This window comes from Leptosomus discolor, chromosome 1 (assembly GCF_034619465.1).
Source record: "Leptosomus discolor isolate bLepDis1 chromosome 1, bLepDis1.hap2, whole genome shotgun sequence".
NCBI lineage: Eukaryota > Metazoa > Chordata > Aves > Leptosomiformes > Leptosomidae > Leptosomus > Leptosomus discolor.
In genome coordinates this window covers 68250356-68264829 of record NC_141391.1, presented here as the reverse complement: position 1 = coordinate 68264829, position 14474 = coordinate 68250356, and the positions used below count along the sequence as shown (strand labels likewise).

General features: G+C 45.6%; 2 protein-coding genes across 4 annotated transcripts in view; one reads left to right on the top strand and one right to left on the bottom strand.

Annotated features, from left to right (window-relative positions):
* Positions 1-11618, bottom strand: part of SEPTIN10 (septin 10) — a 30298-nt gene extending 18680 nt beyond the window's left edge. The window contains exons 1-4 of one of the 3 annotated variants that reach the window (XM_086482118.1): positions 11589-11618; positions 3248-3365; positions 2139-2334; positions 497-683 (exon numbers count right to left, since the gene is read on the bottom strand). In XM_086482118.1, the coding sequence (XP_086338244.1) occupies positions 497-683; positions 2139-2334; positions 3248-3365; positions 11589-11618 (531 nt within the window). Of the gene's footprint in view, positions 1-496; positions 684-2134; positions 2335-3247; positions 3366-3436; positions 3461-11588 lie in introns of those variants that run through there. The other 2 variants (XM_086482121.1, XM_086482119.1) reach the window with 2 other exon arrangements.
* Positions 11619-12066: 448 nt separating this feature from the next.
* On the top strand, positions 12067-13605 carry SOWAHC (sosondowah ankyrin repeat domain family member C). Its single transcript, XM_086482117.1, has one exon. It carries the CDS (start codon positions 12067-12069, stop codon positions 13603-13605), a length of 1539 nt encoding a protein of 512 aa, XP_086338243.1.
* Positions 13606-14474: the final 869 nt, after the last annotated feature.

Sequence of the window (14474 nt, the reverse complement as noted above, 5' to 3'; positions counted from 1 at the left end):
CAGGGTGTTCTGTTCATGGCACTTGCCTCTTCAGTTATAGATAACAAAGATCTCCACAGTGCTGCAAAGCTTTTTATATGCCAACTTTGCAGCAGTCACAAAAAACTCAACAGTAAACTAGAAACAAGCTTAATTAGAAATATTACAGGACTCATGGAGGGTACCATATCCAATCACAATAAGATGTTAACAGTTTGTTAAAAGTAAAGTTGGCATGGTTCTAATTTTTTTTACTTTTTTTTAAACCTTGTTGTGCTTCTTTTTCTCAACGTTCTTGCTGGATGTCTCTCTCTTCTTTTGATTTGTAAATAAACAGGTGATGAACTGCAAGCTACTTGGGGAACCAATTTATCCTGAACTTAAGGTATACCAATACCAAAAAACATCACAAAACCAAAGACATGGATATAGAACTGAAAGGTGGCAGAGGACATAAAAGCTGCGAGATGCTTCAGAAAAGGAGACAAATTGTTAGAACTCTGTTTCAAAGTCTTACCTTGCTGTCTAGGCTTTTCATGGTTAACAAATCTAGGGTTTTTAGGGAATGGCCTGTAGGCGAAATGAAATAGAGGCAGACATGGATGCGAGTATCATGGTAGCTAAATAAAGAACGTTTAATTTTCAGTTCTTCCTGGAGATAGGCTTCAAACTGTGCATCTATATAATCCACTATTGGCTGATAGCTGTAAGAAATAAATTTAAGAACCAGAGATTAGCTACTCCTAAACAGAGCCAGACTAAGAAATAAATTCCTCTTGTATTGTTTTGTGGATTTTTGCTTGACATGTCAAAAGGCTGCTCAAGTATCTACCCAGTACACTAGAAAATTAAATGTAATGAGTAATCTCAATTTCTGAAAGGCTACTCAAAAAAGAATTGTGCACCTAACACAGATAAAACATTTCCTAGCTTCAATTAGTGAAAAAAGCTACATAAAGTGAGTTATGATTGTGACTGCTCTTCCTAAGTGATGTTTTAAAATTTTTTGCAATCAAGCTGTGCAACTGCAGAACTCTTAGATACAAGGAAGATGCAAGATACAAGAAAAGAAAGAATATGCAATTACCAGTACCAAGAAATAGGACCTCCTTTATCTTCTGAAGTACTGTACATGAGAGAGCTCTTAAACAATAGACAAAAATTGAAAAGGAGGAATGTAAGAGAAGAATGTAAATTTGATTTGCAGTAAGCACAGTTTAAGTATACTTTATCCTACTTAAAACCACATTATCATCTGCTTTCTAAAAGAAAGTGTTGCCAGATGTACAAGTAGCATGCCCTTTCGTTTCTACTGCCACACCAAGTTTATAAACCAGATCAAATGCTATCCAACTCAGAAGTAGTTGTTACATACAACAATTTAAAGGACTAAAAGGCAGTGCCTATACCACCATCAAAACCTATACTAGTATCTACTTGCATCTCATTCATCCAAGTCACTAGCAGTAGTTATTTTCCAGTCATATCATAAAACATAGATCTCATGATAATATGACTCTAACCTTCATTTGTAATTACAACCATTTAGGTAATCATATAGTGCAAAGGATTGTTAAAATTCTTTACAAATAAAGTGAAAGAAACAAAATCTGGCAAGAGATAGCTCAAGATTTTAAAATCTTCATTCATAAAAGCAGAGACTCAAAAACAGTTCTGAAAGACAATAGCATGGTACCTCCACATCTTCTGATTAAGCTGTCAAACAAAAAATAAAGGCCTTCGGTAATCCACGTGATACTCCTTCCAGGTTAAGGTCTTCAATATGTTCCAATCAAACTGTTAAAAAACCTATAGATCTAAACTATATAATCTACAGTACCTTCTAACATCTTTGATTGTTTAAAAAGTCTCCTGTTGACCTTCTGCCTGCTTTCCTCCACCCCAAAAGAAACTCTATTCACTACTGCACATTTTATTTATATACTATATCATAAAGAAAGGGGCAGAGTTCATCTGATTTCTCAAATCATTTCCTAGATGAGAGGAAAAAACATGTTTACTTTGGTACACGGAGAAAACAGTTAACCAAGTATTTGGAACATATGCAAGACAAATATTTACTACAAAGCCCAAAGAAAAATCAACTTTCAATGGAAGACCAAAACTTCTGTACACCATAGCAACAAGAGGGCACTTACCTATCTTCTTTGTTTATCTGGTCACCAAATCCCACTGTATTTACAACGGTCAGCTTCAAAAGAACATTACTTTCCTGGAGTTCATAAGTCTGGGCTCTAAGTCGTACACTTGGCAGAAAATGCATTGACACAGGGTCATCAAAATTGGTGTTAAACAAACTGTTTATCAAGGTTGATTTCCCACTTCCAGTTTCCCCTGAAGTTAAACAGAAGGATTGTGGAACACATTTCGCATGTCAAATAAATACCTACTAAGCACAGAAAGCATTTATCACAGCAACTCGACAAATTCACACAAAAACTTGTCAACCGTTTTCTCCAAGAAAAATTGCTGCCTGAATTCCTTTTTCATAATGAGCACTAAGTATCTTTTAGTTATTTTTTTCATCCTATAGATAAGAGAGAGTTACCTGCTAATGAGTAATGATCAGAGCAGTCTCTTGACACTTTGGTTTTTTCAAAAGTGTGAACTAATTTCCCACAGATTTTAAAAAGCTAAGTTACTAGCTCTGAAACCATGGGGTTCCACACAGGGTTTTTATGAATAAGGGTAAAATACTAGTGCAAAGATTTGATAAGTATAGAAATAATTCAGTAACACCACCTTGGAATTTCAGGATTTTTTTGATCTGAAGCGCTCTGTTAGAGTAAAAATAGAGTGTAGCCCACTTTACTCAAAAGGATCCAAGAAAGTGCCCATAAATTAATAAATGCACAGCAGCCATTTTCAACATTTTCGGTCTTCACATTATGACAATCCTACATATAAGAACAAAGGATGGATACAAATAAGCAAGGCTGGGGGAAGAGGGGGGATTATAGTTCATGTTTAACATTAAAGAAAGAGCTTGACATCGGAACAGGCTGCCCAGGGAAGTGGTGGAGCCACCGTACCTGGAGGTATTTAAAAGACGTGTGGATGTGGTGCTTAGGGATGTGGTTTAGGGTGGACTCGGCAGTGCTAGGTTAGCAGTTGGATTCTGTTATCTTAAAGGTCTTTTCCAACCTAAAACATTCTATGATCCTACGATTGCAACTGGATTTAAATTTCAGTCATTCCTAAGGGCAAGTATACTACCAAAGCCTTAAGCCACCCAGCTGCTACTTACCGATGCAAAGAATGTTGAAGCAGAAGCCCTGCTTGATGGATTTTTTAACCAGTTGATCAGGTAAACTACCAAAACCAACATGACCGGACAAAGATAAGGTTCGATAGCCATCATTTTGCTACAGAAAAACATTTAAAAATATGTTAGTGAAGTGAGTTGCAAAGCAATTAGCAATGGCAACAAATGAACTCTACTTAGTGAGCTAGAACTCATTCCTTGTGAGTTACATGGAACCAAGAAAAGCAAAAGTCTGAAAAAAGACATATCAAATCAACTTTATTCCATGGTGTGAGAAAACATTCCAATTTACTTTACAGAACTATTTGCCGGCTCAAAGGGAACCCACATTTTGCAAAATAAAAAAAAAAAAAAAACAAACCACCATGAAACATGAAAGAAAGCAGACAAGTCAACTGAAAATGTAAACTGAAAACTGTAGACAGAGAATAGATTACAGTTGGTTTGCTCTTAGAAATGAAGAAAAAAATATTTTATAACAATTTAATATGCAGAATTCAAAATAGAGACCATAATCACAGGAAGGTGTATGTTATCAATCAGAACTCATTCTGAGTAGCTGGAATTGACATTGTCATTTCTGGAAAATAACACATTATCTACACACCAGAACTCTAAGAGATAATATTATATATCTATTATTAGAAATGTCTAGAGGTGGACATTCCTTTTCAAACATCAGCTAGCAATCTAGTATCATGAGGCTATGAGCATACTAAAAATGCATAAGAGTAAAAGGAAATATCTTGGTTCATATAAATGAGCTGTATTTTTAAACAATCATTCCATATCAAAAGTGTAAACAGTGACAGCTCCAGGCCGTTCTTTCTCTTATGTTTCCAACCCACACGGAATTGGAAACCGTTACGGGTTTCTGGGAACATGCATATAGACAACAGTAGGAAGTTTTTTATTTAATGCTTACAAGCCCATAAAAGGGCCACTTTTCATAGTAGGTATGTATAGCAAGTTTCAGAATTCTTGTAGCTAACAGAATATGGACATTCCTCACAGCAAATGCTCATCCTCTTCTTGTTTTGCACAGGACTTCTTGCGTGGGGCTACAGACTGCACCAACTCTCATTTTAGACTATTATAATCAGATAACTCCATTTTAGAATAATATAATGAGGAAAAATGTGTAAGTAAAGTGAACAATTCAAAGAGAAAATATCACCCTAAGGCTATTTAAAAAAATGTTCGTACAAAGCATGTCTGAAAAAGAAATTGCAATTCCATTCTATCATATGGAAACCACTACTAAAAAGGGCTGAGAAACACTGAAAACTGTCGGCATCCTGTCCATTTAAAGACAAGCGTATCTGAGACAGCGTGGCAGCACATCTAACAACTATAGTTACACAGTCTGATATTCAAACCACCTCTGTCACCACCAATATAAGACAGTTCCTCTACAACAAACCATTGAGCCTCCACACTGAAAGCCAGTGCAAGAGGCTCAGCATATCTGTGCAAGGGAGGCCTTTTGTCTTCACATCACCAGCCTAAATCCAAACCGTGCCGGGCTACCTTCAAAATCCCTACATAGCCACTTGTGAGTCTCCAAGAAAAAATCCTAGCAGAAAGAACTTCTTCCAGTCCACTTGGATTTCAGTGGACAAACCACCAATACCCACAATGTTACTGACCATTTCCAGAGATCACATCATCCACAAGAGACTAGTCGGGATCAAAAAGTGTTTAGCTGAGGAAATGGGTATTACAGCTGTATTTGCTGTACAAAACTAAGCACAGAAACAGACCAGTAGAGTCCTCACAGCCATTAACTCCGTAACTTCATTTTCAAATGGAAGGGAGAGATTAATTACAACTGAGCAATTAAATTCAGGAGTCTACTGTTTTCTGGAAGTGAAAATCAACAATAATTAGTTCTTCCACTGTTATATCGGCTGTTTATCACTGAAAATTTGGCCAAATTTCTGTGTGAAACAGAGGACAATGAGAAATAATAAACGTGAAAAACAAGGTGCCTTCTCTGTGCTTTGCTTAGAAAGCTAAGGCTACGCTTGTAACTCAACAGACATCTGGCTGTATCCCTACTTAAAAATTCATAGCAGAAGTCCAAGATGGTTAAGTTCTTTGTATTTCTAAACTTCTCCCAAAGATGCTTCTTATTGATACGTATTGCAGTCAGGAAAGAGAGTACCAATTTCTGCAATAAGTATTTATGCAATTGCTGAGATATTCTGAGACATCTCGAATTTGCTGCTATTTTAAGATAGCATATTTCATCTTTCTTCAGTATATAAAAGTTAATTTAATGACACTACATGGTTATGAGGGAAAATTAACCCCATTTTTCTGGAAATACAAATATATAGAAGTACATGGCAAGTTCTAGGTCATTTCAGACAAAAAATTGACACAAGACAGAAAAGTCCTGGTAAGTTGTAAAAACCAATTATAGAAGCTGCTGCTTAGAAGAACTTCCCCAGTAGAGAAATTGTGCTTTATACACAGCTTTCTGCAGCACTGTCCTGGGGTGGGGGGAAGAGACGTACCATCTTCACTTTGTGCATACGGAGGTGACACAAAGATATTAGTTGCGATAAAAAGGAAAGACTAAGAGAGCAATAACATGAATCTCATTCACCCCACGTGTAATTTAGCACCTTAGGCACAAGATCACTCTTTCTATTTCTTTCTGTCAGAGGTAATGACACAGTAAACCAAAAAAACCCCTAACCACCCCCCCACCAAAACCTCACATGTTCACAAGCGGAGTGTGACCTAACAAGGAGAATGTCAGCAGAACATACAGCAGAGGGGAGAACAAGAATTTCAAGCACAAACAACACTATTTATATCATTCATGAGAACATGATGTCATGTTTTGATGTCTTGTCCTAAGGTTCTTGTATTAAAGAGAAGATTGGCAAACAGAAGGATGATCAGAAAGGGGTAATTCAGGGTCTCAAAAAACAGTTTTAGAGAGAAACCGTACAGAAACAAAGTCTACGTAAGGTCTTTCAAGAAAATGGCCAGAGTTGACTTGATCACGGTACATATAATAAGATGATTTCTGGTAGCACGCACATGCAAAATAAAAAAGCCAACACTACATTACGAGCAAAATTTTAAAAACTAGAGACAGAAAGATGGAGAATCTACTTATATGTTAAAACACAACTGCTTTTTTAGGGGTTTTCACTGCTATTGGGCTGTTCAGACACTTGTCCTAAGACACAATGGAGTCTTCGGGAATCAGCTTCACGAAAAATGCTCCAGTAAAAGCTCTTAATGCAGACTATGAAACTTTCAAGAAATATTGTGCAGCTCAACTTGAGACAGTCTCAGTCACGCCGATTTAGAAGCCTACATTCTTGCATGTTTATACTTCTCCACGTAACAAACGCTACAGGACTGAGAGCTACTGTTCTCATTTGGAGACTTGCCTCCTTTCACTTTCCTTATGGAAGAATCACTTTGTGAATCTGTTCCATCTGGCATCAGTTGAAGCATTCTCTTAATAGAAAAGCAGTAGCCTACGTTTTTCCTTCTGATTTTTTTCAAGGGCATCACGTGTCTCTCCCTCAACGCCAGCACCTCATACAGCTTCACTCTCCTACAGTCTAACAAATATGCAGAGACATTAAATCCACAAAACTGACCACATGATGTCTGCATTCTTACTACTTCTCAAAGAAATAATGTCATCCAGTTGAAAAACAAGTTACTACCGTATCACCAGTTTAGAAAAATGCTGATGACTCAAAAATTAAGAAATGTAAATCATGCTGAAAGTCACCATGTTAGCCAGTCTTTTCAAATTAGTATCCATTGGATGGAGCAGCTAAATTACGCTTGAAGGCAGCATCTCACCCAGCTTTATTCAGTGAATAACTCAAAGCTTGTAATCTGAATGCTACGCCAGCTGTAATATTCCCGTAAATACTTCTCATTGCTTTCTCAGAATTCCTATTCTCAACAAAACAGCAAGCAATATAGATTGCTTGAGACAATCCAAATGGCATCTCACTTCCTTTTTAAAGGGTTGGTAGCATAGCTTTCACAGAACCGTACCTGGATTTCTGCAAATTCCATTTTATCAAGTATATTGGTTTATATAGAGCCATCTTGCCCATTAAAAACGGCGTGCAAAGAAAAAAAATCACTGCCTGAGACAAAGGTAACATTTAAATATTGCATTTTTCTTTCAGAAACAAACTAAAAAAAAATAGCTGTCTTTTAAATTTGCTACATATTTCAGACTAAAACTGCACAACACTGGGCCACTCCACAGCAAAAGCTGGGTCTCAGACTACATGCATCTCTCTGCACAAGCCTCCTGCAGAGCCAGACTTGCAGTCCAGACAAACAACTACTTGCTACTCGGCTTGCAGGGACGACTGAAATTTGCCCTCCAAAGCTTGAAGGAAAAAAGTGATCAATGTTCGTGTGCTTAGGCAGGACCTGAGGGTCCTCCCAGGCCCAGGCAGCTACGCAGGCTGCGCAGAGGCCCTCGGAAAGATGCCTGGGCACCAGCCACGAGGGCGGACGCCAACACGTTAATGTTCCCATGGGCGCTCCAAATACGACTCTTTCAGAGCCCTGAGTTTTCCATATCATGAGCGGGTGTGGACATTCATTAAACCAAAAAAATCTATTTTACTCTTCCAATAACAAATAGCATTACTCTCTTACGGTCAATTACTTTTCTAATAACCAAAGTTACATTTAATCCACTAAATATCAATGTTGCTATTGCCTCAGAACACATGGGGTAAGTAGGAAACTAAACAGATTTTGGAAGCAAGTAGAAAAATACTTTCCATTTTTGGGTAGTCGTGTGGTGTAGACGTGTGGTGTAGGCATGCATACCATTGACATCTCTTGATGTTGATACATGCATGGGAGAGAGACAGAGAACAGATAGGATGAGTAGAAGGAACAGAAAGGAAACCTTGGCAAAATAACACAGAAAAGAACAGAAAATACAGGAGGACAAAGCAGAAAAAAAAATACAAAGAAAAGCCCGTGAAGATACGGAGTAAGAAAGGAGATAACATTACAAATTACATGGAATTAATACATGAGTCTGTTCTATAAAATGAAAAGCAAAGCAAGATACATGAGTACGAAACAAAATATTCTCTCCAAAAGGTGTGCAGGAAAAAAAAAAAAAAAGCATTGGCTGAAAGACAATTCAATGAAAATTCATTTGACAATCTCACTCACAGTTATCAGGTAATTTATTCAGTCTGACAGAAACAGTAGACAACTTTTAGGAATTGGTCCAAACATCAGAAGCCCAGGATTCTTCCCTCATCTCTCTCAAATGACTTCTTAGGCGGCATTCTGGCACACCAACTATCTTCCTTTTCTAGCCCATGTCAGCACACAATACAGCTGAAGTTGCCCTAACCACAGGTCGCCACAAGATTTATTTCCTTCGTACATGTATATATGGAGAGAACTTAGAAAGAACTTTTAAAAAAGAAAAAAAAAAAAAAAAAGGAGGTGACATTTTTTCCCTATGTTTCTGTCTGAAGAAAGCTGAGGCAGGACAGAATCTTCCTGAATGCCCTGCAATTACCCAGGAAGAGCGGAGGAAAAAGTGACAGCCTTGTCAGTAGAAAGCAGGGGGCACAATGTGCAGGTTGCTACTGAAGACAGCTTCTGGACTGTATTTTGAGGTATTTAGGAACTCAAAAACAAGCAGCGACACTTTGCTAGTTTTCCAGTTGTGATGAGGTGATTTCAGAGCCAGCAGCATATTAATTTCTAAATGGCACTAAGGCCTCCCTCCACCAACAGGAGTTTAAGTAACTTGAAAATCTAGCACATGTAGTACCTGTTCCTCCATTGCTGCCTATGGATAGATGTGGCAAGAGGCAGCAGGTGAGGAAACAAGACTTGACCACAGAAAAGGAACCAGTTCCTCCCAGCTAGTACTCCATGTGCCACGTAAAGGATGACGATGACAGTGCTGGTCTGTATGGGACTGTTCAGCTACTGCTACACAGAAGAAGAAAGCGCTCGGCTTTTTGGTCCAACAAAGGCCTCGACCCGCCTGTTTTCAAGGAAGAAAAAACAAAGAAACCAAAATCTGGTACGACCCTCTGCGATGACCTTGACACAGAAAAACACTCACGCTGGTGTCAGTGCTGGTATCACAACTGCTGCCACTTTTGGAAGATGTGCACCTCTTTGGCTGTGCTGGCTCAGCTGTGCCTGTTGCAGCTTTAGCACCGTGTTCCCTGAAGCACCAAGTCAGTCTTCTCCGCCCTTGACCACACCCAGCCCCCTGTTGCTCATGTTCCTTGTCCGAATGAGAAGGCAGTGCTGGTCTTGGATGGGAGAAGGGCAGCTGCGACAAGAAGGCCTCTTTGACTGCAACAAGGAATTTTTTTTTTTTCCTGTCTTTTCCATTAATCAGTGATGAGTGCTGTATGCTGCTGTCTGCGGGCAATGGCTGCCAGAACTTTCCCAGAAATCAATTTTTCAAAAATCAGAAGTACTAAATACTCACACCTCAGACTTTGTGCAGTCTGACTGTAAGCAGATTTATAGAAGGACAGACTGCATCCTGAGAGTGATGTTATATTTCTTCTGCAAAACAGCAAAAAAACCAAATTCTTTCCTAGAATGTAGTAAGAAACACTTTAACAATTATACAACATGTGTTAAACTGGGAAATATTGATGTCAATATAAACATATTGTATATCATTACATCACTTACATTTAGAAACTTAATACAAAATCACCCTCCTCCATTACAGAACCATGTTACACCCCTGCTTTTACAGTATTGTCGGTAAAGCTTTCCATGTGCATGCTTCTCTCTCTTCCCTTACCAAATCTGTCAGCTTAATGGACTCTCAACCCTGCTCTCACTCACTTTTGCTGATTTACTGCATCTCTCCACACTCTTGATGCAAACATTAACCAGCAAAATCATTTTGTATTGTTTCTCGTACTTAGGTTCTTTTCTTCCCACATTCTTCCAGTCTCCTGCGAGAGCCAGGCTGTGAAGTACTGACTCTCCACCTCGCTATACAGACGTACTATGTATGAAGAGAGAAAGCTTAAATAAAGTTCATGCATTGCACTGTGTTATACTGCCACTCCAAAGGAGTCGTACGGGCCCAAAAGAGAGTCTGTGTGAAACGGAGCTCTCAGGGTGAGAGCCCTGACAGAAAGCAAGCTATGCTCAACAGTCGAGTTGTGAGCAAGCAGGGGAACATGAATGATGCCCTTTCACTCTCTGGCGGAGGTTGGCCGGGATGCAGTCGTGCCCTGTGATAGCTCTAACAATGGACCAACAAATAACTCTTTCAGCACCCGAACTCAAAGCAGCCCCTCTTCCTTCTCGTGCTCCCGCTCCCACGCTGCTCCCTCGGGTGTGCCATCAAGAACTGGAGCAAGGCACGTCCCTGGATGACAATCACGTCAAGGTAAAGGAAACTTCAAAGAGTAACAGTTGCTTTCCAGTTTTTCAGTTCACGGGACAGCTTCACACACAGCTCTGCCGGCATAACTGAGGTGTAACACCACGGCGGCAGGAATGAGCCAAGAACCACCAGAGACAGGTGCTTTATCTACCTTCCCACTATCAGAAAATGCAAAAGCAGCTAACTAGGCAGTCAGGGTGGAGGATTTTTCCCCAAAATCCTCCCACTTCACGTTGTTTCTAGAACCCTCCTGTGCTTTGCATTGCCGAGCTGTAAAACACACTTCAGCTGATAAGTCATAAACGAATCGATTTATTTCATGTTCAAAACCGGAGCTACTGCTCCAGCAGTAATGTATGAATGAGTTCCGCGTCTTCAAAGCTGGCGGCTTTGCCATTATGCCTAAGAAAAGTGTTTCTTCAACAGCCAAGATTCAGCGCTACAACCTGTTACTGGAAAGACGCGACAGGCTACGGGAGCTCTCAGGAAGGCAGCTCCTGAGAACGAGATCCTTTCACAACGAGGTTTGTAAAAGCCTGGCAACTTCGGGAACTGCACCGCACGCACGGCCGCATTTCGCCCGCCAAGGCGAGCCCCGCTCTCCCCTCTGACCCCCGCGCCACCCTCGGCTCCTCCAGCACGGACCCAGCGGCAACCCCCGGCTCCCCGTGGCAGCTCGGTACACGGGCACTGCCATCCACCAACACCGTGTAACCGCCCGCCCCCTTCCCCTTCTGCCGCCGGGCCGGCCGGACCCGTCCCCGTCCCCGTCCCCGTCCCCGTCCCCGAGCGGCGCGGGGTGACACCCACCAGCAGGTGCCCCCAGCGCAGGGGCTGCCCAGCAGCCACCACCGCGGCGCCGAAAGGCCGGCGCAGCTCCCCGCCGGCCCCGCGGACGAGACTTACCGGCTGCCGAGCGGCACGGGAAGCGGCCATAGCCCCGCCAGGCGAGGCGAGGCGAGGCGCGGCGCGGCGAGGCGAGGCGAGGCGGGAAACGCGCGGGCGGAGCCGCCGCTGCCGCCGAGGGTAGAGGGCGCGCACCCACCGCCAGCCGTGACGGGGCGCTCCCGGCCGCCGGGCGGAGGCCGCGCCACGGACGGGCGGGTCCGGGAGGCCCCACGCGGAGGGGAGGAGCGGGGAGGAGCGGGGCGGGGCGGGGCGGGTGTCAGCAGCCGCCGCGCGGCTGCTGAGGCGGGCGGTTGTGGCGGCCCGCGGGGGCCCCTCCCGGCCGGAGGGTGGCGCGGCGCCGCGGCGGCAGCAGTGATTGCCGGGGCATGCCGCCGCCAGGAGGAGGGGCTCGGGCAGCAGCGGCTCCGCCGCGCCCGCAGCAGCAGCAGCAGGAGGAGCGGCGGCGTCGCCGCGACGCGATGGGGCAGAGGCGGTGATGGCGGAACCGGCGGAGCTGCGGCAGGAGTCGGTGGTGCGGTTCCTGGCGGAGCGGGGCGGGCGGGCGCGCAACGCGGAGCTGCTGGAGCATTTCCGGGACTGGCTCAGCCCCCCAGAGCCCGGCCGCCGCGCCGCCGCCCGCCAGCGCTTCAAGGAGCTGGTCAACGCCGTGGCCACCGTGCGCCAGGAGCCCGGCACCGGCGTCAAGTACGTGCATCTCCGCCGACGGTACTGCGCCCCGGAGCCCCCCGCCGCCGCCGCCCTGAGCCCCGGGGAGAAGGAGGCGGCGGCGGCGGTGGTAGGGGACAGCGTGAAGCGGCCGAGCCCGCCGCCCTCCCCGCGGGAGGGCGCTGAGGAGGTGCCGCCGCCTCCGGGGGGCGAGGATGGCGGCAGCCGCCCTCAGCCCCCGGGGCGGAGGGGCGAGCCGCCCCGGCCGAGACCGGCGGCGACCGGAGGCCAGCGGAAGGGCTCCCGGCGGGGGCCGCCGCCTGGGCGCGGCAGCGGCGGCGAGGAGGCTGCGGTAGCGGCGGGCCCGGGGCGGCCGCCTCCTCCTCCTCCACCGCCGCCGCTGCCGCCGGCGGAGGAGGCGGAGGGCGCCCCCGGGGCGGCGGCCCAGGGGGGCGGCCGCAGGAGCCTGCGGGAGGCGGCGCGGGGCGGCTCGCCCCAGCTGAAGCGCGGCGCTCTCCCCGGTGGTGGCCGCGGCCGCGGCGGCGACTCGGACAGCGCTTCGGTGGCCTCGTCCTCCGCCGAGGAAGAGGGCAGCACCACCGGTTCCGTGGCCCTGGACCCCCTGGAACACGCCTGGATGCTGTCCGCCTCGGACGGGCGGTGGGAGAGCCTGGAGGGGCTGCTGAGCTGCGAACCGGCGTTGCTCTGCAAGCGGGACTTCATCACCGGCTTCACGGTGCTGCACTGGGCCGCCAAGCACGGGCGGCAGGAGCTGCTGGCCACGCTGGTCAACTTCGCCCAGCGGCACCAGCTGCCCGTGGACATCAACGCCCGCACCAGTGGCGGGCACACCGCCCTCCACATAGCCGCCATGCACGGCCACTCCGAAGTGGTGAAGCTTCTGGTAGGAGCCTACGACGCTGACGTGGACATCCGTGACTACAGCGGGCGCAAGGCCGCGCAGTACCTTCACCAGGGCACCTCGGGGGATATGCGGAGCCTCGTGGGGGCCCTGGAGGAGGAGGAGGAGGAAGGGGCTGCCGGCAACGGGAGCGGGCGCTGGAGGCTCTCCAAGGTGTTGCCCTCCAACCTTATGAGCTACCGGCTCTCCCACCACCACCACCATCACAGCACGGGGGAGGAAGCTGAGGGCACCGAAGGGGCAGCGGTGCCAGGCAAGGGCAAGGAGATGACCAGGAAAGCCTCCGGCAGCGGGCGGATGAAGCCTCGGCTTAATAAGATCCGCTTCAGGACTCAGATCATCCACAACACGCCCTCCTTTCGTGGTGACACCGAGGAGGAAGAGCACGAGGAGAAATCCCTGAAAGCATCGTTCAAGCTCAGGCCGAAGTCCAATGTCTTTGGATAAGGCCGGGGAGCAGGAGGTCTGGGAGGTGGGCGCACGGACCAGAGTGCCGTGGGGTGTAGCGCGGAAGGTGAGGCAGGTACAAGGTGATGCTCATCTACAGTTGTGGACTCTGGGCAGATGGGTCCTGAGTATCTTGCTTTAACTCTCAGTTCAGGGGGGTCAGTGAGCCCAGTGGGACAACGGGGCTCTGGTGGCTTACAACTCCCGAGGACAGCTGCTTCAGCTGGGCCCTCAGTGCTGAGGGAGAGGCAGCGGGTGCATTGAGAAACGCTGAGGTGTTTAAAAGCTGTCCTCCTTTCTCTCTAAAGGCAGGTGCTGGGATCAGAAACCTGTGTTAGTGAATCCACTAGGATTAGTGAGTTGAGTGGGGGAAAGAAAAGTGCAAATGCTGTACTCTTACATTGTCAACTGGTACTATAAACTACTTGCAAACAACTTGCTATGTAAGAACAACACCTCAGTAATATGCAAACGTGCTTTAAGTTTCTCTTTAACAGCAATACCACCTGGCACGGTGTGGAGTTGGGTACCCAAAATGAGACGGTAGATAACGGTTTCCTGTCAGAATCCAAGCTTCAATCCAGCAAAGACTTGAGCCTATGTTGATTTTATTCATTGAAAATTGCCTAATTTGACATTGTGAATATATCTATTAAAAAAAACCCAAATCCATTGCACTGCAAACTATGAATAAAGTCAACCAGGTGCAGAAGTCTCTGCTGTCTGAGGTACTACTGAGCTTGCTTATTGCTGTTGGAATACTAATACAAGATAACGGAAGCAAAGAGTCTCTTTATATATTTGGTATCTTACGTTTTGTCTTAGGTGAAGCAATTTTATTTTAATCACTGTGAATTCTCAAGTGCCAG

Bases quoted from the DNA above. Each gene is read 5' to 3' on its own strand.
- SOWAHC (XM_086482117.1), top strand. From the start codon at position 12,067: ATGGCGGAACCGGCGGAGCTGCGGCAGGAGTCGGTGGTGCGGTTCCTG.